Genomic DNA, 27,668 nt, shown 5'->3' on the forward strand with positions numbered 1-27,668 from the left:
TGCAGACACAGGGATTCTCTTTGACAGACCTTTATTAGCAGACTGTTCCCTACATGAAGAATCCGAGTTAGATTTGCATTATAACAATTTGTGGTTACAGCTACAAAGATGGTTGTCATTTTGCATTGATTTTTGCATTCTGATATTCATATTCCCATTAGGCCACACTGGTAGGAAGGAGCCACTGCAGAATTTATGACAGGTCTCAAGAAGGGGGGGGTGGAAAAAAATCATATCACTAATCCAGATTGCTTAGATTTCCATGTGGCTAACTACTGACAGGACTGGATAGTCCAGGCAGAGCCTCACCTGGAAGACTCTCCATGAACCACCAAAACCTGTCAGCGAAAAAGCAGCTGCTGAGTGCTAGCAAATCCTTTTCCAATTTCTCACACGCTTCTCCACAGTGCCCGCTTGCATGTGAAGAGCCCTGGCTGAGCAGCAGGTCTGCTGATTCAGCCTCAAAGCACAACTGCAGCAGCTTGTGTCCAAGTGCAAGTTTCCTTCCATTTCTCTGGAAACTTGTATTTTTTCTTTAGTCCCTGAGATTTCTCCCCTCCCCCCTTACCTAAAGATTCCCCAAGATCGCTCTCAACTAGCCTTTGTGATATCCAACATACACAGACCTTCTACTTCCCAACTTCAGCCGTCCACCTGAAACCCCTCCAGCCACACAGAGGCAATTCCAAACTAAGGCGAGCCTCATAGTGCACCCTCTCTCCTCCTCCCAAAGTACTGCTTCCTCACCAGCTCCCTTCTCTCCCATGGCTTCTTGCTACAGAATTTCTCTGAGCTGAGGTCCTCCAGCAACAACCCCAGACGTGGGAAAGGCAGCTCGAGCCCCAAAGGGAAGGTACGCAAACGCCTTTAGCATCCCTCCCCACGACTCAGCTGTGTGAAATAAGAGAACAAATAGAGAACTTTTTAAAACAGGAGAAATACAAGCACAGTAACAATATTTAAACAAGTCTATAAAAATAGTCTGACATAACTCTGTTCAAATAAATACAAAATAAATATGCTTTAAGCAGTAAAACAGTGGAATGCAATGCTGGTCCATTTTGCCCAAAACAAAAAGTTGGATGAGGATCTCCCAGGCCTCAGAAGCCAGATCCTATCAACTGAAGTAGCCCATAACATAGTCAGAGAAATTTTAAAGCCACCTCTTTCCCTTAGCCTTATGAAAAGCACCCTTTGAAAGAAAAGCAAGCACATCTTCAGGACTGAAAGCTCACCTCTCCCAGTGACAACCAGCCCCTCTCCCTAACACCCCTTCCCACAGCAGACATACTCCTGGCTTGGGGACTCCATCCTGCTAATGCAAACCTGAACATCAATCTACAAAGAGGTCTAAAGAGATAGATAGCAGCGTAGGCATGGGGTTTGGAAAAGGTCCACCTTGGCACCAGGCAGAATGGAATTCAGAGGTCCATGCAGCGCTGCGCAGGGGCTCTCACGTCGTGCTGGGAGCACAACTGCACAGGAGCTGTGAAATATTGTCTTTTGTTCTCTAAAGCCATGCATCAAGGTGCCGGTCCATCCAGGGCTCTCCTGCCTTCCCCTTTCCAAGCCCCTGCTGAGTATAAGACAAGCCAATCCCAGCATGCAAAGGATATAGGCATGCAGGCTCTAGTCTGCTGCTTCTGTTAGTAAGTGCATCTTGTTAGTGGATTTATGAGACACACTTAAACCTATAAAAAAATAAATAACCCTAATTCTTCATCAGGCTGGCCTAAATAACCTTCAACCTGACCGGATAAACCACTGTCCACCAGCCCTCAAAACCAGTATAGTTCGAAGTTACATTTCATGTCAAGTCTTGGAAGCAGAACATGAATGTCTCCTACCCAAAGGAATATATGTAAACATAATAACAAGCCTGGTGCGGCAGCAGCTCCTACACAAGGTTTGTACAAATTTAAACAATGGGTAGGAAGTTAAACAACTGAATGGAAAAAGAAGCTCTCTGAATGGAAAAAGAAGCTCTTTCAGCAAGTCAGAAGGTGCTCATCTGCAGGCAAACAGCTCTGTACACGCAATACTCTGAAAGCAGACCTGTTACCCAAATCTTTGCCGCTCTGCCATACTGCTGGGAACTGACCTCAGCAATTTGCGCTTTAGATTTTCCCAGGAGCTCCCCTCCTGGTCTCCCAGAAGGCCCAATGAAAAGGACCATGTGATGGTTTACGTGGAGCTCTGAGTAGCAAGATGGCAAAGGACACCAGATCCTCCCCTCCCCCTTACTGACTCACAAACGATCTGAGATTTCACAGCTTTGCTTAGTCAGCTTAGTGTCAACACATTCACAGAATGAGAGATGGCTATACGTCTTGGGATCGCACCCCAAGATTTCAGAGTTCAAAGTCCTCAGCATCTCCTGGTCACCGTGACTGCACGCCCAGAGTCATCTTCAAGTTCTCATAAACCACGTAGCTGATGCTTACAGCTGGGATGACCTTCATAAAGTTCGGTGCCAGACCCCGGTAAAGACCAAATGCTCCTTCTGTCTTCAGAATGTGTTTAAACAGTCCCCTCATCGTCACTTCAGGAGCACCCTCCACTGAAGCTGCAATAGAGAAAGCCACAATAAAAAATGCAGTCTACGTGGTGAAAACACTTGAAGGTAGTAACAGCTGTATCAGAGCAGTTCTGATTCATGTGCTTCCTGTGGATGTTCACAGACCAAAGGTGCTTCACGGGGGACAGTATCTAACTTCTCAGCAAGCCGTGGTCACGCTGCACATCGCAGCCATTTTCTCCAACTCCTCTACAGATGCCCTTAGCCCAAAACTCCCGATGTGAGCAAAAGAGAACCTCTGTCCTGGAGGTGCTTGGCCCCAGATGCTAAGGGCAGCACAAAGTCCACTGTCCACTTACAGCATGGCAAACAGCCTACCGCTCAGCTGCACGGGCCAGTTAAGGCTGCTGTTGCAATGTTTACACTGGAGGACCTTTACCCTGCTCAGAGACCGTGACAGGAGTTCCCACAGTTCCCAGAAGTTCTCACCTTGGGCCTGCATGCGTGTCCTCACCAGAGCCAGCGGGTAACTAGCAAGCTGCCCACAGGTACTGGAGATGGTGCCACAAGCCAGCAGAACAAAGACTCCAGGGTCGGCACTGTTGACAGCATAGCGTTGTAACCAGGCGTTTTTTAGTGTCTGGAAGGAACAAGCCAGATGTTAGCACTGAAGAGGCAATCAAAAGAATATCACGTTACACAAGGGATCTAGCATAAAGGCCCAGAAAGCTATGTGTAAATTCAGCCAGAAGCACTCAGCTTCTCAAATCTTTTTGAGCTACCGCTACTGTAGTGCCTGGGGAAAATCCCTTCTTTAATTTTCTGCTGCAATTTGCCCACAAAAAAAAAAAAAAAAAAGAAACAAGGGACTATGCATGATGTTAAAAGAAGACCCATCATATTGGATTATTCTTTTAGGCCATTTTGGGTAAAAAAATCCATTTATGCCCCATAAGGCTGATCAGAAAAGCTCTGAAAAACTACTTAAACTCCTGTAGTAACTGACAGGTCTGACAGTGATAAAGCTACACAAGCAGCACAGCCCTACAACAGGTTCAAGGCTTCATACCTCATAGACTGCCAGGTCAATACCAGCATACGGAATGATTCCTAGCATGTTGGGGATGTAGCCTTTGTAGAAGGCAGCCATTCCTTCCTTCGAAAGGATGTTTTTGGCACAATCCAACATGCCGGAATATTGTCCTGTCTTCCTCAGAGCCATCCGTGTTTTCAGAACCTAGAGGACAAGAATAAATACCATGAAGGCCTACAGGAGAATCAATAGGAGAAAAACATATAGACAATGTCATTCTTAAGAGCATGACGGTCAGGACTACAGCAAGTGTCATGCAAGCAGTATTACCTGATACCACCTCCAAGAACTCATCAACTTATCACAGTGCTGGTATTCTACCCCCATTTTCCCATCTTAGCACCTTGCCATGACCCCTCATGGGCTGGATTCTCAGCCACCTTCCTCACCTCCATCGGGTAGATGCTGCTCTGCGCAATGGCCCCAGCCAGAGAACCAGCTAACAGCCGCTCGTGAATCCTCAGCATTTCTTGGTCAGTACCAATGAACCGCTTGATCTGTAGAAGCCAAAACAGTCAGACATTGAGACTCTCTGACTTCTCAGCTGTCTTTTTTTTTTTTCAGCTTGTCCTTCTGCAGGCCTTTCTGCAGCCAGACTCGTCCGTGCCCTTTTACTCACCTGCTCATAGGCCATGAACTTAATGGCAGATTCCGGTGCAATCTTCAACACATTAATGCCGTTCCCTCGCCACAGTGACCTTGGTCCACCCTCTCGGATCATTTGAGTAAAACCGCCAACGATGCACATGTTGTTACTGCGGGAGGCATGAACCTGGGAGACAGAGAGCAAGCTTGGATTAGTTCCAGTCCTGATTACGACAGTGCTACGTTTTTCCGTAATCCAGGGACAAAAGGGCGCTTTTTTATTTACCCAGAGATTTGCTAAGGCTTTAATCCCTTTTCCAGATAACTTCTACAATAGGAAAGCTACCTTATTTTCTTTTTTGGCAAGTCTAGTGTTAACTAATGAACCTAATCAATATCTCCCTCTGGAATGGGAGGAAAGGTTAAATAGGCAACTCCCATACCTAGCACAGGATCGCTACCCAGGTCAAACTTCTCAGCTGGCTCAAGAGCAGGTACAGTGACAGAACAGGCTAAAAATCAATTTTTTCTATGTCCTTTCTAACTCAGATAATACTTATAATTGAGTACTAGCTCTGCCAGCTGACCACCACAACCACTTCAACTCTCATGGCCTCACAGTCTCTCATGGGAATGCAAGACTTGAACCTGTTTCATCAAAACCCAAGTTTTCCAGTGCCCTAAACTACAAAACTCTCTTAACTATTGACAGTTTTCATATCTACCTCCCAAAAGATTCTCTATGTTTTTTCTAGTCAATAAAGAACTTTTTAACCCAGCTTCGACGATTTGAATAATCCAAAAAGCTTTCAAAAATAGCAATATAAGAGCAATGAGATTAATCCTGGCCAGAGTGCTGTACTGTGTTGATGAACACTATCATCTCCTAGGCATCCAAGAATGTTAAAGGCATCTGCCTGAGTATTCAAACAAACCGGAGCTGCTCCATCATACCTGCATGAGCACTTTCAAGCGGTCCAAGGGAGCTGTACAGGTTCTGGACACAGCACCTGCACCTCCACCTGCAACCAGATGTCTCCACCACATCCCTGTCTGCCTCTCTTCCACTGTGAACTCATCAGGGACAGTCAAATTCTCTCCTACGTCAAAGATCTGCAAAAGTATAAGGTGTTGAGAAATGTTTCATCAGCTAGTGATCTTGCCAAAGTTCTACTGCTCTTTATCAGTGCCAAGTATTGAACCACTGGATATGCTATTCCAAGTCAGCAGCTTATCTATGGCCAGCAACTGCCGTGTCTGGTGACAGGAACTGCCACTGCTATAGCACGTCACAGGGGGAACCTTAAAATGCAGAGACTTCTGTACAAGAAGCTGGCAACTACTGAACATTTCTCTGCATTAAAATACCGTGGATCATAGCAAGGAACAAAATGACCAACCGGGGGCAGCCGCATGGCAAAAAAGCTGGACCTCTCTGGAACCTTCGAAGCTCGCAGCCAGTTTAATCTCGTTACATGCTATTTACACACACTGAAATATCTCCAGGAAGGACGGCTGCCTGTCAAATCAGTTTCTAGTCTTAACAGGTCCTGAACCAGTGGGGGCTGGCCACTGGTATGAGCTCTCAGAGGTGCAAGCCAAGTGAACACCCTCATCTTCTTACAGAATGTGCAGTTGTTATCACCTGTGCCAGAGGCTTCAGAAGCCGTGCCAGGGGTAGGTGGCAAGATAACAGGACAGGAAGCAATTTGGCCTCTAGGGCTACAAGGCAGCCACTGAAGCATGAAGAGAAAGATAGGGACTGCTGATAGCAGCTCCTGGGGGCCAGGACTCTGACTGGAGAAGCTAGGGAAAGACCGAGACCTGTTGCAGAAGAACGATTTCTTACCGTGGAGTGCTTCCAGTACAGGATGATTTCAGGAATGTTCTCCACTGGGTGCAGCAGGTGATAGTCACGCCACTCATTCCAATCAATTGTCATTGTCCCATTTTTATCCATGCTAGAAAGATTTATCATTAGATGAGTACTGACTCCCACTGGGTGACAAAGTCCTCCTCCCCTTCCCTTTGAATATTCAGACCTACACCAAAAAAAGCTTTGCAAAGCAACTACTAAAAGACTTCTAAAGAGACGCAAGACAAAGCTAGGAAGTTTTCTATTCACTAAACACTGCAGAGAGGTAGAAGCGGGTTCTGTTTTTCCTCCCCTCTCTCTCCCCCTTAATTGACCCCCAGCAGTAGTTACACTCCCTCCTACCAAACTTAGGGACATAACTGACACTGAAGGGAAAGTAATACTTACTAGGTGACAGGACCCCAGAAGTGTCCCGTCCTTATTCTGACACACAGGCAAACAGACAGAGGGAGGGTAGCAGAGGAAAGAAAGAGGAAAAAACAGCACAAATAAGTGGTTGTTAACATGTTAGTGCCACATGCATAAAGCATTTAGCATTTCTAAAGAGCAACGGCACAGTCCCTCTCCAAAGCAGCAAGCTCAAGGCAGCAAGACAATCAGACAGGGATGCAAATCAGCTCAGATGCAAAAGCACTTCCCCACAACAGGTCAGTAAGATAAGAGATTGTGACAGTAACTCTCCATAACGTATTATGACACTACAAGTGTCAATTCATGGAAAAAAAAAAAAAAAAATCAAAATTAGGAGTAATGGGTGAAAAGGGAGGAGCTGAAGTCTCTGGAAAGTGTGTACAGGGTAGAAAGGAGATGGGTTCCATGTCCCTACACTTCCTTCTAACCCCCTCAAACAGTAAAACAGAAGAACCAGCTGAATCCTCACCTCTTCAGTATTTTCTCAGCCTGCTGTTCAGAGATCTTGACTCCCAGGTCCCGAAGAGACTGTACAATCTCCTGGGCATCAATACGGCCTGCAAAGATAAACCAGTGAGCTCAAGTATATGTATTACAAGCTAACGCATGCAGTAGTCTATTCACAAGCATGAGAAAGGTGTTTACCATCATTCTTCTTATCCAAACTCTTGAAGACCAGTCTCAGCTTCTTTTCATGATCTTGGAGATAGTGAACAAACTCCTCAAAATCCAGCTGTCCATCCAGGTCCTTGTCTCCAGCCTTCACAATTTTCTGTTCAGAAAACAACCAAATCCTATCAGTTCCTTTGTTCATTCAGGCAGAACTGCCCCTTCTTCCACCATATTTAAAGATCGTTTCCTACAAAACTGACTTTTTCTCCAGAAAGCAGCTGACAGAATTATAATTCCTCAAAGAAATTTGAGCAAAGCAGTAGTGTAGAAAAGTCACCTGACTCCAGACAACTGTCTCTCCCAAAGTTAATTACGTAGATGAAATGCCTCATGCTTTTATCGGGGATATTCTGCTAGTATCATGTGTCTAGTCTCAGTCCTGTGTCTTGATTAACACCTTACAAAGCCCTTGTGGAGGTTCTTGAACTAAGTATAAGACAACCAATTTGCATAAAAAGCGAATCACAAAACTTCAGGTAATAAAAAATCCTGAACAGTAGAAGGAATTTCATGCCTGCTACAATCCTTGGAGAAGTAAACTCCTTCTGGCAATAACTAACTCCAACCAGAAAAAGCCTGTCCAGCTCTAGTGGACACAGCCAAAGCTAAAAACTCCTATGAACTGGTTTAGGCACCCTGGAGCTATGTGCTTTCACTATACAAGTTTCCGCGAGGTGCATATAGAACAAGAAAAGGTTCTTAGTAGGACAAGGCTAAAATCAAGATCAGACTCTGTGCCAGACATCTAGGACAAGGTAAACGACTAATTAACTCACTTCGACATGGAGCAATAGCAGACACACTGTCCTATGTAAGGGCACGTGGCTACTTGTTGACAGGAGCGGTGATGTCCGGACTGCAAGAATGTGGCTGAGGGAGTTCCCATTCCCCTTCTTGTTCAGTCACTTGCCTTTGACAGCCTATAACTCTTTTTCAATATGAATCAGGGAGCAACACTAAATGAGGTGTGATTCAGTCGACTGCATCACCTAAGTTTTTGTTTTAATTCTTGTAACATTTCTGTGAACAGCTGGTGGGTTGTTAAGGAAGCTCTCAGCTGAGATCAAAAACCAGGCTAACCCTCTATTCACCAATATTTTGTTCAATAGTTAGCCTTCAAAGGTATAGGCAAACCTAAGCTTATTGTGTTATTTCCTCAGCCTGTGAGCACCAGTCCCCTTCAAAAGCCTTAAGTCTTTGCTTCAATGCCATTTTAAAATTACTTCAATACTAAATACTTCACTACTAAAATCCTCCCTCTCTCACCCCACCAAGTCCTGTCACTTTAGCCTTAATGCTATGAGGATTATTCCTAATCATATTATGAACCTTAAATAAGAAAGCGCTGTCCCAGCTGCCCTGACCTTTGAGGTGTGCCCAGTATTCTTAACCTGCAATTTATCATATGACTGTTGTAAAGTTCAGATATGACCCCACATTCAACTTGTAGGCTAAAGATAGACTGACACCCCCCACATGTCAGCAGATTGGCCTTGAACAGCTGAATCAGGGCTTCCCCCTGACAGGCAACCCCCAACCAGTTGACAGGCATTAATAATTCGGAGGCACTGTAAGAGAGATGTGACGGTGCAACTGCTCCCATTCCCCTAACAACGGCAGGGATGTGCAGTGAGTGAGCAGAGACCACAGGTCACAGAAGCTGCCTTGCCCTGCTACCCACCGTCCTCCACTGTCACAAAAAATGCTGCAAGCCTGTCCAACAGTCACCCACAACACATATGTAAAGGGTGAGGAAGCCAAGCTTCCAGCATCTTCTCCAGAGATGCGAACAAATATCTGCCTGCAGCTCTTCACCTTTCAGAGCAAATATGAAATTTCCATAGACAGAACTGCTCAGGAAGAGCAGCCTCTGTGGTCAACTGCGTAACACGCAGCCCCTGCAGCATGCTTTGGGACTCCAACACATCGTAAAGCCTGCTACATGCCCCATCTGTGTGTCTCCACAAAGGTATAAAAAGCCTGCCCAGCTCTGCTGGCCAGTAATCAGCTGCCCGGGCTCTTGACAGCCTGGGGATGAGAATCAGTGGCAGGAGGCTGAAAGCAAGGGCTGGGAAAGTCAGACGGAGCGCTCCATGGATTCAGTGCATCTCCCTTCTGCAGTGAAGGGAAAGGCTCTTGCACAACCTCCCCCGGCCCAGCCCACCCACCGCTGCCGAGCCGCTCCCCGGCTCACCACCAACCTGCTCACCACCACCGTCACCGGGGCGAGACCTGCATCGGCGCGAGCTGACATTAAATCTCATATAATCACACACCTCCTGGCAGGAGGGGGGCGGGCAGAAACGTGTAAGGAGGAAAAGGAAGAGGATGTGAAACCTTGTATTTGAGCAGACTTGTTAAAGCAGAGGAATCCACAGTTTGGAAAACCCCTTTTTCTATTTAACTTGCATGAAATCAACTGGTTTAAACAATCTGAGATGCACTGAGATCTCACTAGATTCAAGCCAAAAGAATCAAAAAGACAAAGCCCCACTCCACACTGCTTCACCAATCCCTGCCAAGGGTCAAGAGAAACGTGTCCATGCTGTACCCAGCTATTACGACAGAGCCACCACGAACTTCTTCCCCTCTGAGCAGCCCCTCGGGGTGTTGGAGACCACCCCTCCATTGCTCGCTTGCTCCCTCCCGTTCCTCCCTCAGGGCCATACCTGCTTCCACTGGCGGTAGGTGGAGAACTCCTGGGAAGGAATGAAGAGGCTGAGTCGGAAGATCGATTTCAGTTGAGCCGGCAGCCCCTTCGACTCAAAGTATTCAAACTCCGTCTGCGACTCCCCGAATACTGGCACATATAGGCAGAGACAGAGCATCTTTCTGAGCCAGAGACTCAGCTGCCCTGCTCAGACCAACTGGGAAGGGAAGTAAAACTGAATGATTCCCGGAGCTAATTTCAGTGCGTAGTGGAAAGGAAATGCCAGCGAGTCTCATGACACATGCCTATGAGCGAAGCCGGCTCCGGTGGGATTGGCTGTTCAAGCCCTGCCCTTCTACTTAAAAGGGAAGCCGTGTCTGTACAGTCCCACCCAGACACCGGATCCGGAGGAGGCATGTGAGCTGCCTGCCCTTGCTCAACACCAGGCTCCCATTAATCCCAGAGACCTTACATCACGCTCACCGCAAGTTAACTCTTACCGGGCGTCTCATTTAACCCAAGAGGCTTTGGCCAACATCCAAGACGCTCACTTACTGTTCCTTAGATCCGATCAGCCCTTTCTGATGCTGTGCTCACCGCTCCAGGGATTTACACACACAGCACAGTAGGAACCAGTCTTGATCATAACCTCTCCCACCATAAAACACAGGGGAACTCTCACTGTCTTTCTCTTCCTAAAATTCTTCCTCTAAAACACAGCAAGAGCAGGATGCCCTCCACTTACTACTTTCATACATGTTTGGGATATCCAGCTTAAGCAAAAGCCTCAAAATTCCACTTTTATAATGTTACTCTATGCCAGAGTTGATTGGCTTTCGTTGGATGTCCTCCCAAAACCACTTGTGCCAGCTAGGAGCAGGCAACCCCTGCATACCAACATCTCTGCAGCGCAATGAAGCCCGTGGAGAAGGTTTGCCATTGTGCTGGAAACCCATAAAACCACTAAAATCAAGGGCAGGCTTCAAAACAGACCCAGCTGCTTCAAAGCCTCCTAGCTAAGCATCCACACAGCAATTACAACAGCTTACTAGTTTTTCCTTCTCTTCCAACTACAATTAAACATCGCAGTCGGATATGGGCTATAACGAAAAGTGGCCCAGGCAGAACAACATTTTCCAGTTTCTAACCATTTACAGTTTAACTGCTTTGTAAGCGAGCTCCTGAGCTTTCATCAGGCTGAAGAGGGAGCGTGGCACATGCATCATTTAATGCAGACATAATTACAGGCTTCTGAGCATTTAGTGGAGTTTGATGTATGGGATAACACCTAGCTCTACAGCAGGAATACCGAAGAAGTGCAGCAGGTAACAACGCTGCTCAGTACAGGATTACCAATTGCTAACATGAATTTTAAAATAAAGCTACAGGCTTGATATTTGTCAAAGAGACGCTATCATACAAGGAAGATGCAAAAAAACATGGCCAATAACGAAAACACTATAATCCTGCCTGCACTTGAAGTAACACAACATGTTTGCTGAACTGGTTTATGCCAGTCCAGCTAACAGCTTTCCCCACCACTGCGGACACAGCAACATTTTCTTGTGTTTGCTCTGTTTAAACAGAGTGCCTGTCCAGCGCAAAGTCCAGTAAGCATTCCCTTCCTCAGACCTTAATGCACAAGGGGCCTTTTCATCTTTACCGTGGTATTTTGTTCTTTAGCTTTAAATAAAAGCCAAGGTCTGTAATAAGCTGTTTGTGGAACTGCATGTCAATCACACAAATTGGGAATATTTAATCTGGGGCTTTATTCAAAGTACATGTTTTTTTTAAAAGCTTAATGGATCATGACTTGCAGCAATTCGGTACCCTTGAGAATCGTGACCTACAAGTTTCCTACGCTCTCCCCCTGTCACCTCACCTACCATGGCACCACTGCTGCGTTACCTAACCAGGCTTAACCTACTCCCTGCTGACGTCTCTCCGCACGAAAACAGGATCTTCTCAGGGGCTCCAGATCCTCTTAAAGATCAGCTGCAGCAGCTCACCTCATGCACGCCAACAGCACACCCCAGCCTTCCCACCGAGCCGGGTCTCACACTTCCAGCAGCACCCTAATGCTACACACCACTGGCCAAAAGCAAACGCCTTCAGCAGCCCGACCAAGGTGAGCAGCTCCCCCCAGTCCAGCTCCAGGTAGTAAATGAATGAACATAACTCAGCTTTGCCCCACCAAGCCTTAAAATCCTCCGTAGTCCTTCCCACGAGTTGCCAAGCATCACTGTTATAGCTGCTTGGTGCGCAGTTGCTATGCCAACATGATGCAGATTTTCCTAATAAACTCTTGTCTAGAGTTGGCAGCTAGAGACAAAAGGCAAAATCTGCACATTTTTGGAAAAAAAGCCCTACTACCTACGTCAGTGGGAAGGAGAAAGGTAACGAGGTTAAGAAAGCTGATTTTAAGCAGGGTATTAATTACAGGACAGCAAGCTAAGAAGGAGAGACAGATTACGAATTAAGTTTATACCAGCAATTCTGGTTATAATGACAAAAGGAACTTCAACAGGCATTAAAAAGTATTTAGATTTCACCTAAAAGAAATCCGGTAAACCTAGAAGTACTCAAAAGCAAGATAGCTCTCCAGAGCTGGGGGGATCAGTGCTGCTTGAACACAACCAGCATGGGGTCACTGCCCAAGGCTGGGCAGAGGCAGGCGGTGCTGGTCCCGGTCCCCCAGCCCCTGGGGTCCGCATGTGGCCATACCGCTGCAGACTGCCGCACACCCACCCCAGGGCTTCTGGGGTGAGCTACAGACAGTACATCCCTCGTTAGCACTGGCTAGTCCTGATCAATCCAAGGACAGGGCACAGAGCTCCAAATTAAGTCAGCCCTTTCAAGTCACTCCTCCCTGATCCTTCTTCCATCCATCAATTCTGCCAATGAAGCCAGAGCTGGAGCTACACATTTTTGGTTGATGTGAAGCCAGCCTAGCTGATGCCCTCCTCTGCTAAAGGGAGCACTAGATGGGTCTGTCTTTCTTCTACAGAAGGCTCACTTTTCTTGCCATCAAGGAAGCTGCAAACTCATTGTCCATTTTATTTATAGGATTTGGTTCTCATTTAAATGCTGCATGATTTACCAGTTTCAACACCCTGCCATTCCAAGGATAACCTTTCCAAGTCATTTGTACTCTTTGAGGCATCTGCTTCATCACCAGTTTACTACATCAGCTCCAGAAGGTACCTCCCAAAGGATGGGAGGATGCAGCCATACAAGGAGCAGGAAAGTATGCTGTTTAATTTTGAATTTACTCTGCTAAAAAAAAGTCTCTAAAAATATCAAGTGCCAGCAAGCGTCACAGCCACATAACATCCTCCTCCACAGGCAAAACAGCTTTCTGGGCAAGTACATCATGGACCAGAGAGAGAACTGCTATTGCTCGATGTTTTCACTAGGTCCTGCTGACTTGGTATTTTTTATTTTCTGGAAACTAGCTTATATTTAATTGTACAGTACAGAAAGTCCTCATAAAGCACAAACAAAGTGTAAAGTGTATGAAGGAGGAAAGTTAATCATTTAAGAGACCCCAGCAGAGTAAAGAGCTGCAGCCAGCCAAGGCTGTGCAAGGGGAAGGATAGAGACCGGGGAAGGCAGACAACACTATGTAGTATTTGACATAAAGGTAACCAGGAAAGGTGACCTGTTCCACTGACAACACACAGATCCAAAGTTACAAGTCCAGATGGTGACATCAGGGGCAGATCATACCTCTCTCCTGTGTACACACACCCAGGGGCCAACGCATCACATTTGCAATCAGCATGTTCTTCCACATTTGCAGAAACAGCCTCATGTTGAAATCATTACCTTCAAGCAAGGATCTGAGCAGAAACACGCCAACTACAACGTGAGGATGGAAAAGCCAGGCCTAGGAAGCGCCGCAGGTCAAATTTATTGATACATGCAAATTCCTTACAGTGACCCAAGTATCAGGCATGATATTCTGTGGGTTTTTAGCAGATATGCAGTTACAGGCGCCTTTACAACACAAAGTGACATACCAGTCAAGAGACTTCTCCCAAGGTCACAGACATTCAGTGGCAGAGAACAAAAGCCGTGTGTCCCCCACATTTCCTTTAAACACCAAATAATACTGTTTGCTCACAGTGGTTTATAATCTATCCCTAAGGCTGTACTAGACTTTTTGCAACACTTCTCCTTCAGACAGGTAATTAGAACACAGATATCTGATCAGCACAAACAAGTCATTGCAGCTTAACAAGTTACTGTCCGTCAACTGAACCACCATGGCTGGATGCAGTATTAGCTGGCCTGAATCACAAGGTAAAACATATCTCCATAATCCTCAACAGAAGAGCTTTACGCTGCGTTTTACTTTACAATCAGGGCAGGCTAAAATTACACAGTCACAACCTCCTAGCAGATGGGCAGTTACTTCCTAAGCTGCAAAACTCCATTTTACCACATCCTTATCCTCTAGGTATTTCTCCATCAGCTAATTTTCAGGTTCCTATGCAGCAAAACTTCCCAGGGTCACACAGGAAAGAGGAGATTGGTATCAGGTCTCAGAGAAAGCTTCATTTGCAGGTGTGAACAGATGGGCTCTCCCTGACTGAGGGAGCATTGTTCCCTGGAAGACACCAGAGATTTTCAGCCCTCCGCTTTCAAGGTTTTCATCACAACCTCCTTCGGTTCTGAGCCTCTGTCCTTCTCCAACCTCTGCGCACCAAAGTCCTCCTCTTCTCAAAACGCGCACGCTCCTCTTTTTGAAGGGGCTGCACAGTGCTAACTGCTAACAATAGGGATGAAGGCAAAAGTCCCTGCAGATTTTTCACTCTGATTCAAGCAGGGAGTGGCTTCTGCTCCCTAGGATGAGAAATGCCACCCTGCCTGTTTCCATTCAAAAAGGCAGCAGAAAGGATATTCATCCCCTCTACAACTCAAACCTGTCCATCCCCGATTTTAGAGAGAAAGCTTAGAGCAACAACCATGCTCAATTCTTGTTAAATAAACTGGATACTGCAAGTCATGCACCCCTACCCCTGCTGCAGCCTTTTAGTATTATCCCAAACTCCCACCACTCACAGGGGTTATGCCCGACTCCATCTCCCCTAATCCCAGGTCACACCCTTGCTCTTAAACCACATGTAGTCAGAGCTGACTGCACCATCCTCAGGAGAGACGGACACCGTTCCCTCCCCATCAAAAATAAACCCCAAACTGCAGTCAGCCAGCACTGTGCTAGGAGCCCAGGCACTAAACTAAGCAGCTTTTGTTCGCCTCCCCCCAGACAAAGCCTCACCATTTATTCTCCGCCAATTGTGCGCACCCACCACCTCCCCGCTCTCCCACCCCCTGGGAACTTCCCATCCTCACGCAGATTTTACTCTCCCTTATGCCACCCGCTCCCCAGGGACAGGCTTTCCTCTCTTCCGGGCTGCACCATTCAAATAATACAGTTACTCATTTGCTCAATACACACTAGCTTTTCCAGAGGTTTGCCAAATTACCAGAGACTGACTCCAGAACATTTTAGAATTTATTTCATCCTTTGCCGGTCTCCAGTGCAGGGGTGGGACTCGCCACTAACCTGCATTATCATTCCCTGCCCTCTCAGTCATGCTTCTTACAAGTTGCCCAGGAACCTTCAAGACCCCCGTATTCCCCCTTGCCTCTAAACAGCATTTCTCCCCCACATTTGAATATTACATCCAAAAGGTTAGATCACCTCTACTCTTCACAGTCATTCCCCTGGTCCCCCCACATTTCCCTTCTAGCATCCACACACCTTGGCCCCTGCTCCCTTTCCCTGTTCCTCTCCCCCCTCCCCAAATACACACAGACACCCCCCAGCTACTCGCCCACTCCACCTGCAACACCCCTACTCCCAGCAGACCCCACACTCCACTGTCATGTGCCCAACCCCTCCTCAGGCCCCTGGATATCCCATTACCTTTGGAAAATGCTCTGCGGGTCCAACCACCAGTAAGATAGTTGGTCTCCTTTCAGTGGGATCAGTCCCTCTGTCCTGTGGCTTCCCCAACATCTTTGGCCCTTTCTCCCCGGGGCCTGGAAGTGGGGTGGTGTTTCTGGCCTCATCCTCTTTTTCATCTGCAGGACCTTGGCATATGGCCCTGGGAAAGAAGCTAGACAGAAAATGCCAAAGGGTCTGCAGCATTGCTGCTCCAGCGAGTGTCCCAGGCAGGGAAACCCTGCGCACTCAGGAGCTGCCCGCTGCCAAGGATGATGTGACTGCACTACCAAGCACCCCCAAGACGGGAATCGGCACGGCAGCCAGCAGGAGGTTCAACCCAGCGACTCCACCGGCTCAGATTCTTTACAGACCGCTCCTGCGGACTCTTCCTGCCTTTTCAAATTGCTGCTACTGCAGTCGTGCCTGGCCTGACAAGCAGCTCATTGTACCAGAAACTCAGAAATCTGATGGCAACAGACAAAGCCCAAAACCCCTGGCACGGAGAAGCCGAGACGCTGAGCTTTGGAGACTGCTTGGACAGAGAAGCCGAGATGCTGCGCTTAAGAGGAAAGCTAAAAATGAACCTCTCCGAGAGAAGCTTCTCAGAGCTGCCAATTAACCCTCGTGTCCCAGCTCATCCTAACAGCACATCAGCCGAGCGGCGAGGCTGAACACCCAGGCTGCGTCCCCACTGCAGCAAGTGCCCAGCCAATCCTGGCTCCCAACACTGCGGTGCTCCGGAGGCAGGCAGCGCGCGCAGCCGGGCGGGAGCGCGCCCTCCACGCAGCAGGCGCCCCACAGAGCAACCAAGCTCCGTCAGGCAGGGATGGGCAGCATCCAGAGCACAGGAGCCACTGCCCCAAGGCAATTCGACAAGGCAGGATTGTCCAAAACACATATGGACCCGCTTCTGGGGCTCGGCTGCAGCTCTTTGTTAGAGCAGCAGATGGTTTTCCCGAGAGAAGCTGGCTTTTCCCAGCCATGGCTGAATTAACCTCTAACTGCACCCGCTCTCTCTGGTCTATTATAGTCTCATCCATCATTACAATAGCTCTTTGGTGCTGCATTGTGCTTCTGCCATTTGGCTTTCAGCACAACACGGCGACACGCTTGCACAGCATTTGTGGCTATTCATCTATGCAAGATCTCATACGCTGTGGTTAAACTATTGCCGATTAGTCAAACAGGCCGAGTTCTGCTGAAGGAGCCTTTAACCAAAGTCAAGGGTAGGATTAGCCAGAGCAGGACTACAAGTATATATCAACATATAAGCACAGAACACATGACATTCCCTGAATTTCTATAAGAAATGCCACATTTCCCTCTACTGCCACAGCAGCAATTGCTCACAGCCCCAGCTGTGCAGGGCTGGGGGCTATCGGCCTCCCAACCAGGCACCACCAGAAACATCAACCCACCTTGGTGGAACCCAGCAGCCCACATCTGGCAGCCAGGCTGGAGACAGTAAGGGCTCATTTTCCATTTTAAAGTACCAACAACTTACTTTGTCGCCCTAGATTTTCGCCTGCCTTCTGCATCTACAGACAGAGGGCACTGCATCCCTCACTTTCCAAAGTATTACGACTTCTCCATAAGAGAACAGTTTGAGTTTTTTAACACGCAGGATAAATAAGTACAGACTACAGCGTCCGTCAGCCAAGGTTCCCTACCCACAGTAGCACAGCAAGATCCACGGCGAGCAGGGAACATCCATTTTCAGCTTTTAACTTTTCAGAGTGACAGACTGTAGGAAGCTTCTGGTTTACAGACATTAGATATGAAAATATAATCCAAAACCTGGAAGGACTGTAGGCTTTAAGTAGCCAATTTGCAAATAAATTTGAGAGGAAGAACACTAAACATCACACTTGGGAACTCGCTAATGTTGAATTCCTTTAACCAACCTGAGTAATGGAAAAAGTGAGAGACAAGTACATAGAAGAAATACCACATTAGAAAGAGAATTCTTCTGCAAATACACTTCAGAATTACTTAAGAAGAAAAAAATGCTGTTTAATCATAAGGTCTACATACGGTATGCAATGAAGTTTTTTACCTTAAAATTGGACACATACAAAAAATAACAAAACAAAAAGAAATTTACAAAATTCAGAGGCGGTGACACTGGGGTGTGGGTGTAGGAAAGTCCTCTCCCACTCTGAGGAACAGCACAGTCCAGTTCTAGTTGGGATGTACTCAGCAGCCCAGGTACAGGCAGAAGAGAATGAGAAATTTTTGTCATGCCTCGATTACCTTGAGCTGCTGCCAATCATCACAACTACAAGCAAAGAAGTTAAAGTACTTTCTAAAACGTGGTGAATCAGATCCTTTAAGATGACATTTGAAAGTTTCTAATGCTCTCAAGCAGATTTTCTGAACTGGGCACGGTTCTTCAAAATCAGCTTTTATTAGCCTAAGGTTGTCGTCTCACAAGAAGCAGTGAACTGATCTGAAGCTTACTGCTGGTAAAAGATGTCGTCTTGCATATCCACATCAGCTCTGCACTTACCTTGCTCCCATGCTCCTCCAACACCCTCATTAAGCCAGATAAAAATTACAGAGCTTGCTGCTGGGGTGGCTACTCATGGATGTGCTCCAAAAATGCCTGACTGCCTGTGGAAAGGGCATTGGAGCTGCCTGCGGTGACAGCAAGGAGACTGGCACCACCGCTTTGGAGCTACAGGACACGATACAGAAGGCAAAGTACCCGAGTGGGACTTTAGATTTGCCCTCAGTGGTCACTCAGTGGCTGCTACTCACAAGGACTCATTAAAACAGCTGATGTTACCTGACACTATTTCTTAACAGTTTCTCTGCATAGTATTAGCTTTGGTGGTGCGTGCATGGCAGGGACCCCATCTTCCTTTGTTCATGCAGAGATTACATAGCAAAATAATAATTTGTGCAAGAAATTACATGCCTGGGGTGCAATTAAAGCAAAAACTCAGCAATGCTTCCTTGGCCTTTGTCCTCACTAAAGGAAACCACAGAGGAATTCTGCCACCACACTAATCCACACAGCTCCTTGAGAACAGACAGGCTTTTCTAATCATATTTAGGAAAAAAAAAAACTCATTTCTTTTACCAAGTGGGGAATTTTATTAGGTCAGAATAATAAACCTAGTACCAGCAAGATGATTATAGCTAGAGGCAAAACAACTGCTCGCCTACAGGGACTTCGTAGGAAAGTATTACCCTACCAACACCATCACGAAGCCAATCATTCACACATAAGAAAAGATGCAATAAATACCGTGAGTCCAGCCTGAAAGGTGACACAAAGGAACAGATGAGGAATAAAAATCCACTTTTTCTACAAATCACAAGCAAACACCTAGGCCACACCGAAACAGCTTTCCCAACCCAGGCTTCATTAGCAGACAGTCAGCTCTCCAATTCCAGCTGTTTCCATGAATCAAGCCCAGGATTTTGCAGGCAGAAAAGCACCAGGACTGATCTGAAAGCTGTCTCTCGGCCAGCACACCAGGCACTGGGGACAGAAGGTGCCTGTGGCAGCCGGCCTCAGAATCCAACACCACCAAAATGGATAGTCATTAGATAGCCGGAGGAAAAGCAGACAATAAAGTCATGTAACCTATCCAAATGGAGACAAAGGAGAAAGGAAAGACCAAGAGAGTGACATGTTGTGCCTAATTAAAACAACATTTTCCTCAGTACTGCGAGCTGTCAGAGGGAGGTTCTGTTTTAAGCCGCAAACCCAAGGCATCTTGTATCCTTTTCAGCCACGTCACGTGGGCCACAGCTTAGTACCTGCGAAGTCTGAAACTCCAGTTTTCAAACAGGCACATGCCATTTCCAGCCTGCTAGTACCAGGCAGAAATTCAGACTCAGACTATATGCTTTAAGATGGCTTCCAGAAGACTTTTGACTAAGTGTACAGCGTTTTCCAGGAAGAATGTGAGCCTCGTCACCAGACAGCTAGCTAACATGTAAAAAATGCAGGAGGAAGGGTGAAAAGAAAAGGGAGCAGAGGGAAGGGAGCTGTGCTGGCAGCTATGACCCTTCTCCTCCTCCATCTGCCACAGCGGTCGTGTCTCCAATTCCTTAGGTGACCCCACTGGAATCAGCAGTGACTCATCTCCTTTGGGAGCTCTCCTGGAAGCACCCCGAGGAGCACTGCCTACACGTGTGCCACCCAGATAGCACCCAGCCTGCCCCAGCTGGGACGCGGGCCACCGTGACTCTTTCAATTACCTCTTATCTTTTCAAATGTAATTTCTGAAAGATGAAAACGTAAGTACTTCCCACTTTTTAGAAAGCCGAAGTTAACCCTGCACAGTGCTTTTTGCAACACGCCATAAAATCCAAACGTCTTGGCCACTACTGCTTAAGCATTCAGCTACATTAATATATTAAGGTGACACACCATAGTTCACTGAACATTACAAAGAAAGGCAGGTCACCTCATTATAGGATCCCTGGCACAAGTGATTAGCTATTCCAGTTGACGTATTAAGGCAACCAGGGGCCAGTGCCAAATACAGAGCGAGCTGGCCAAGGAGGGATAGTACGCAGCCAGAGCCCAGAACAGCAAGTTCCACCGAGGTCCGTATCATATCACATGAAAAACCATGGATGGCCCAAGAGAAAGGGCATCCTTAGTACTCAGAAAGTCAGATTCTCGCTGCACTAAATTAACCAGAAAACAGCTCATGAAAAACAATGGCCCAGGCCCAGGCTTGCTCTCACACAGCCCCGGTTCTCCTTGGGCAAAACGAGGTAGATTCACATACCAAACAGCTCTGCCTTTCCAAGCAACTCATGATCTAAAAATTTCAACAATTTCTCTTACAGCATAATTCTCTACTGTAAGCCACTTTAACTGCCAGAAACTCCCCCGCAGCTCACTGCACGTAACTTAGAAAAACTAAGACGTCTCTGTTGCCTTTCCACATTGACACTGGTTATCACAGCTCCGCTTCCCCACTTGAGACAAAGTCTGGGGCATCATTAAAGTGTGCTCATGTCCCACATTCAGAGGGACAAATATAGCAATAGCACATGAACAAGAACAAAGACTCATTTACCATTTGCTACAAGTAGGTCTGCAAGAAGAGTCCCTCCCCCTTCTCCTCCTCCTAACACCATATCATGTTATAATATATGCAACAGAGCACAGAAATGCAGCATCACCATTTTGTAGGGCTCTCAAAGAGGAAACCAAGTCCTTATTATGGTTCTGATGTCATTGTATTAACACTTGTCAACGATTTAAGGGTTCTGCTCAATATTCACCCAGATTCACCACTGGTTTTGTTTCTTTTTTAAAAAAATTAAAAGAAACAATAAGTATACTGAAGTCCAGTTTTTAGGGGGGTTTTTTGGTGTTTTTTTACCTGCCCTTATCTCAGTAATCTGACTAATAATCCAATGTGGATGAGGACAAAGAGATGAAGAGGCGTTTTTCAGTACTCAGAGGCATCTAGCCCTGGTCACGAAAAAAGTCCCGCAGAACACATGTTGAAAGACCAAAACCCTGCTGCATATTCTACACAGGCACAATCAGTTGCTTTGGATGAGTTTTGTTGTTTCATGTCACTGGGGCTCTGGGGATCCTACAGCCCTTCACTTCACTACAGAGTTCAGAATACATCCCATCCCACAGGAAACATAGCACTGCGAGACCATGTCAGTGACATGCGGGATGCCTTTCTGCAAGGGAGACTCACACACAACATCAACATTTAAAATTGATATGCTCAAGTCAAAGTTGCATTTTTCTCCCACAAAGGTCAGCCAGTATCCTTCGTTCATTATCACTCTGCAAATAGGACAAAGGTCCCAGCTAAATAAACCTGAGAAGCACCAGGCTCCTCCAGTTTGCTGCAGCATAGGACAAAAAAAAAACGATCCTGGAGAAGATCCCAAGATTGCATCTCTCTTAAGAGTTATACACTTGGTCCTGTACATACATGAACATCAGGCACCACTTGCCTAATCCACAGTTGTTTATATGCAAGGTAAACTTATGCAAGAGCTCCTCTCGTATATATCTGCACCTAAAAACTGGCTTCCAACCTACCCCTTTGAACACTGAGTGGACATGCCCTGCCAGTTTAATACATTAATCAGGCTAAGGCACATCTGATGACCAGAGACCAAGTCCAAGTAAAGACTTTAACCATCAAGCTGAGAGATTCCCTGGTCTCCAGCATCCCTCTCCTCCTGCCCTCCCCATAAGACCTCTCGGTGCAGGCAGAGTGACAAAGGCAGGCAGCCAGCGTGCCAGCCAGTGTCCCCTGACGTCCATTGTCACTGTGCGCCCTCCAGCCCAGCAAAGCTCTCGCTGTAGGCAGTTGCTGGCCAAATCTATTAATAACCAACACCGCTCTGAGAAGTTTCCTTGTGCCAAAGCCAATCCCTCTATTTCTTCTCCAAGTCTTCACAGCAGCTGTCAAGAACTCACTTGATTGATTACAGAGTTCATCTGCCTCTTTAGCATGCCTAAATCAGAGAAGGTAACAGAACCCAGAATTCACACCCCCGCTCACCACAGATGTAAAGCCTTTATCTACAACTAAATCATTGACCTACAGTTCTGCTCTTGCACCAGGTTTGCCGAGTGCATGAGAACAGGGCCTTCATCAAACCACACACTTCATAATTTACAAAGAGCTAGAACAAGCCTCCGCTCCCTCCAGACCCAGCAAACATGACCTTCTTTGCTTGCTATTTTACTGCCCATTATACAGCAATGCATGGAGTTATCTACCATGTTACTGAAAGCAGTTTCACCTTGTTAACTGTTTCAGGGTATCCAGATTTGTGCTTTGGGATTAGCCAGGAGATGGGTGGTTGCGAAGCTGTTGGCAAATACCTTTCAGCAGAAGGAAGGGTTTCAACTGGAATTTCAAACTGCAACACTGCTTCATTTGTTTGATATGACCTAGTGTTGCTCAACCCTCCATGATGAATTACGAAGGCCTGGCTAAAAGCTCCACAACTGCCCCGGCAGGATTCAAGACGCACAGACCATGAAGATGTTGTATCTAAATGTATGTAAGTCTGGAGAGAAATTCCAGTCTAGATTACAGAACAGTATTAGAATTTTGCTCTTTTTATCATAAACAGATTTCTGTGACACAATAAAAACTCAAGTCCTCCTTTTCCAGATGACTGTGAATGGAAAACAGGTGAAAACATCAGACAGAAGAGATTCCCTGCTTCCTCTGCCCCTTACAGTTGCTGCAAATTTTAGTACGTTATGAATACAGAGTATTCAAAAGTCTCAGAGGGTAAAATAGTTACAGAAACAAAGAGTCTGAAAGGAAGAATTAAGTGACGTCATGACAGAAGATAAAGTATTGATCAGAAATAAGATTAAACCTTTTTATGATTGCAGCTGCTACAACAGAGTTTCTCAATCCATCCATGGAGTCGCTTACGAAACAGCTAACTGATCAGCTCTCCCAGAACAGCACAGATACAGCAATCTGACAGCTGGAAGAATCCAGAGGAACTTAAAAAGCAAAGCTGTTCAGAGGAGAAGCCTGAAGCACACAGAGTCCAGCTGCAGTAGCAGTTACAATTCTTTGGTACATGTGAAAAGTGAACAACAGAACTTATAAAGTGAACAACAGAACTTATGTGGGAGTTTGGACAGTCGGAACTTGGAGACCAAAGAGGAGATACCAGGCTAAGAAAGAGGTGATGGAAGCAGATGTGAAGATTTCAGCAGAATGGAAGCTGATGTAGTTTCACATGGGGAAGCTGATACTGAGGCAGCATACGCAGTCACATATATGAACTCGGGAGAAGAAAATATCACAAGGCCAAGGAGGACATCATCATCATCATCATCACAGCAGAGGCAACTGAACACTTGTAACTGAAAAGAGACAAGGGTTATGTTTGCTCTGTTTCTTAAAGCTAAGAGAATTAGTCCACCAGAAGATGCTCAGCACCACCATAAAAGGTTTAGTTGCAAACAAAGTTCACCACTTCAGTTTGCCTCTAGGCAGCTGGGATGAATTCCACCAGTTCAAACTGTCTGGAACTTCGGCAGCAGAGATGAAGTTTTAGAATAGCCTCCAGCACTGCAGTTAATTGGGATCAGTAGAAAAACAGTTATATTAGCAAGTACACAAACACTACCATTATACATCCTTTCAGCAACACAACATCTCCAGATACAAAGTAGGAAACATAGATCTGGTTCAACTACCTATATTTCCATTAAGTGCATATTTCCAGTTCCATAAGTCTATATAAATATTTCCATGAGGAAAGTTAGAAAGCAGTAGTAACAAGAGATTCACTATTCCAGAGGTAGATGTAATTTAGCAGTAAAAGACTATCCCTTTACACAGTAGAACAAGAAAGCCTGTAAAAAAATTCTTCACATGGTTATCACTTTACTGCTCAAGCACAGTGAAATATGTGAATTGCTTCATGCTAGCCAGTGCAAACAAGCGTTTCTTTAGAAGGCTCACTGATTTGGCACACTGTATTTGTCAAATGGTTTAAAGATAACAGCATGAGTTACAAAAAAAATGCATCGTTTACATAAGCAAATTCCACCTCAAAGGACATCTAAGTGCAACCCTTTCTCTCCCCCACGACAGAAGGCCACCTCTATAACAGAAGGCAGCAATTTTCCAAGAATGCTACAAAGGGTTTTATCTCAGTAAGGACTCTGAAGCATTGAAGGAGCCAAAATATTGCTCATTTTCTTTTCAAGTTGCAGCCCAAAACTATTATTGTTACCACAAGTACTTTTAGCCTACTGACGCACAGAGATTAGCAACTCACAGCTCAGATTGGCAATAACCTCGCATTAGGAGTCTAATGTTTTCTTCATCTGTCTCCCAAACATGAGAAGGTAACTCCCATATCAAATTTACTGTTGCATGAAAGGAAAAATAAAACGCACCAGAGCCACAAAGTAATTTACTAATCACAAGCAATCCATGTGATTTATGCCTAAATCAGTCTACAAACACCATGTCTGATAGATCAAAAAGGTTTTCATCTCGACACTTAAGCACTTTTTCTTGAGCGTGACTTCCCATTAGTTACCCCAAGCGTCAAGGTGCCATTATTAGCTTAGGATGGGGCAGAAAAAGGAAAGACTTATTAATAGAACTGCCTGGGAAACAGGAAGCTTATTTGATTTTCCTAAAAATTACACAATGCGGAAGTTTTCGAGCCAGCTCTCCGAGGACCGTTCCCACATGTTTAACTGGAACTTAAGAGTTCTGAACTCTGCATCCTCATTCTTAACAGACACTTTTTACACTGCTGAAGGGGATGCCCAGCAATACTAACAATGCTTTGCAAACTCTATTCATCTAACCAGCCGCTTCCTGCACAGCGGAAGAGAAGGAGAGGAAGTGAAGGGCTGAGGAACAATACTGACAGACAAGGGCTTCAGCAGAAAGACAGGATTGTTAAGCAGCATCCAGACAGCGCTTCCCTCCGACAGAGCAGCTCCAGTCCCTGCAGAATGGTTCTTCTCTGCTGCTCCCGCAGCGTGGCAAGCAAAGAAATTCTCTGCTGGGAAGTAAAAACGCATTTTGTTTTATGGTGCATCCTCCAAGCTTAGAGAATGTCAGGCTGGATTGAATAACATGCCTGGGAAGAAAAGGGAATGCCAACCAAGACGGGCATGCAGGCATAAGCACAGAACATTCTAGTGGATGAGAGACTTGCCAGCAGTAAACGATTCAGCACCCATGGGTGGCAGCAGGTCAGCATTTCACAGGGCATGCACAGGTGATTTATATGGTATAATCAGATTTCATTACCAAAACGCACACTGCAGAAAATCACCATGGCACTAACGTTATTTTTAGAAACAGCACAATTAAACCACTCACAAGAGCCTCACGCCGCCAAGGAATTCTCATACTTCACAGCAGCAAAGATGCCAACCAAAAAGAAGTGTTAGAAGTTAAGATGTTGAGGGTTCAAACTTAGAAAGGAACTAGCAACTCTGGAAAGGATGGATACATGCAATTAAAGCACTTGGACAAATTGGGGCACCACTCCTAGGACAGGGAGAGAATAAGAACTGTCACTTGGATTAGATGTCTTTTCAGTGACTCAGAAGTTACCCTTAAACTCTTCTTCCTTCCTGCAGGATTGAGGCACTCTGAGACGGCACATTCCTGCCCATGTGTTAATTTGTTATCCTCCCAAAATACTCAGCTTTTTTATGGTCCTGCATATAAAATACAGGAGACTAGGCAGGGCCAAACTATGAGCTGAGGACAAACCCATTACTCTCAGTCATACAGAGGTAAGTTACACTAATTACAGTTAAATAGAGCAACACCATGTTGAACCTTGAAGCCTAGAATCATCAGTGTACAGCATCACACAAAGAGCTGTGTGACCACAAAAGAGCACAGCTCCCAACACCGAAGTAGAAAGTCAGTGCGCTGCACATTTTATGTACTCCATGTGCAAACCCCATAAAATAGACAAGTGAGTTTGGCAAGTAAAAGCCATCTTGGGCAAGAAACTTGAGTAGCAACATGGTGCCAAACAGACCAGTGTGAGGAAACACAGTGTCACAATGAAAACCGCACAACCACCTGACTGCACCTACCCCTCCCAAAAAGTCTTTTGCAAATTTAAGTAAGCACGCAGGCTTCCCAGCGCTCGGACCCGGTGAAAGAGGGTTTTCTTTTATGGTTCTTCCCGCCCAAACAATGTTTTCAATCTTAAATGTCTGCAGTTAATATCGTACACGCCTAGGGGTGGTAAGCAAGCTGACTCCCCAGGGTTAGCGTTCAAGCCAGAGGCGATGGCTGCTTTTAGGGGAGTACCCAGAAGTGCCCAAACAAGCCGAGAAGCAGTGTGTCCCACCGCACAAACGCCTGCTGGCACTCAGGCTGCTCAGTGACCAGGAGTGTCACTGCCTGCCAGCGCTGCCATGCAACAAACAGGCGCCTGCTGCCACCGCGAGCCCGGCGGGTCTCCTCCCCGCGCCCAGGCGCTTAATGGCTCCCGAGGGCGGACGGATCGGGGCTCCGGAGGCCGCCCAGCGCCGCGGGATGAGCGGGGCGGCCAGTCGCTCCCTCACCCCGCGGGAACGGCCCTGCGGAGCCCCATCCGGCTCAGTCCCGCCGCCCCCCGCTCACCAGAAGGTCCAGCTCGGTGCGGTGCAGCCCGAGGCGGCCCAGGCCCACGGCCAGGTCGTGGATGCAGAGCGCGCCGTCGCGGTTCACGTCGAGCTTCTGGAAGAGGGCGCGGAGGCGCCGGTCCTGCTCAGAGGCCTCGCACACAGACCGCCCGCAGGGGCCCGCGCTCCCGCCGCCGCCCTCCGCCCCCGGGCCGGGCGCCGCGCCGGAGGCCCGCGGGGAGCCGCAGGGACAGAGCACGCCGCTCACCACCGGGGAGGCCAGCGAGCGCCGCGCTCCCGGCATCGTCCCGCCACCGCCGCCCGCTCCTCACACACGCCGGCAAATGGCGGCGCTTCCGCCACTAGCAACCGACACGGAGCGCTTCCGCCTTCGCGCCACACGCCGCCGCCACCACGTGACGCCGGGCGCCGGCCAATGGCAGCAGCCCGCGCGCCGCGCCGGCTAAACACGCCCCCGCCCACACCCCCCGGCCTCCACGCGCTCCTGCGAGGTGGGCGGGCGCTGACGTCAGAGGGACGCCTTCCTCTGCACCAATCGGAAGGAAACACCGCCCGGGGCGGGAGGGGGCGGGACAAGGGCGTGAAGCAAACTCCCATTGGTGAAATTCCCGAGGGGAGGCGGGGATAAAGCCACAATCTCTCCAATCAGATCGGGGGCCGGCGACAGTTTGAGCTTGACGGACGTGGCGTGTATCCGGTAGCGTCCAAAGTGGGGGGCGCCCTGCGATGAAGCAGCCAATGGAATTAGAGCGGGGAAAGTCACGGGCGGGCCCAGCCCCGCGCAGGCCTCGCGCAGG

General features: G+C 47.1%; 1 protein-coding gene across 8 annotated transcripts; it reads right to left on the reverse strand.

Annotated features, from left to right (window-relative positions):
* Positions 1–14: 14 nt before the first annotated feature.
* Positions 15–27,242, reverse strand: SLC25A25 (solute carrier family 25 member 25). Of its 8 annotated transcripts, none has more exons than XM_063352787.1 (12): positions 26,870–26,996; positions 25,141–25,274; positions 7,129–7,255; positions 6,953–7,040; positions 6,460–6,495; positions 6,046–6,157; positions 5,151–5,309; positions 4,231–4,383; positions 4,001–4,108; positions 3,588–3,755; positions 3,008–3,158; positions 15–2,566 (listed from the first exon to the last, which is right to left on the reverse strand). In XM_063352787.1, exons 2-12 carry the CDS (start codon positions 25,180–25,182, stop codon positions 2,382–2,384), a joined length of 1,329 nt encoding a protein of 442 aa, XP_063208857.1. In that variant the 5' UTR covers positions 25,183–25,274; positions 26,870–26,996; the 3' UTR covers positions 15–2,381. The 8 variants fall into 8 exon arrangements, with proteins under 8 accessions (XP_063208857.1, XP_063208856.1, XP_063208850.1 ...); XM_063352786.1 differs by having other exon boundaries at positions 25,141–25,277; positions 26,870–26,990; XM_063352780.1 differs by lacking the exon at positions 25,141–25,274 and having other exon boundaries at positions 26,870–27,242.
* Positions 27,243–27,668: the final 426 nt, after the last annotated feature.

The sequence above is a fragment of the Chroicocephalus ridibundus genome, chromosome 15 (genome assembly GCF_963924245.1).
Source record: "Chroicocephalus ridibundus chromosome 15, bChrRid1.1, whole genome shotgun sequence".
Taxonomy (NCBI): domain Eukaryota; kingdom Metazoa; phylum Chordata; class Aves; order Charadriiformes; family Laridae; genus Chroicocephalus; species Chroicocephalus ridibundus.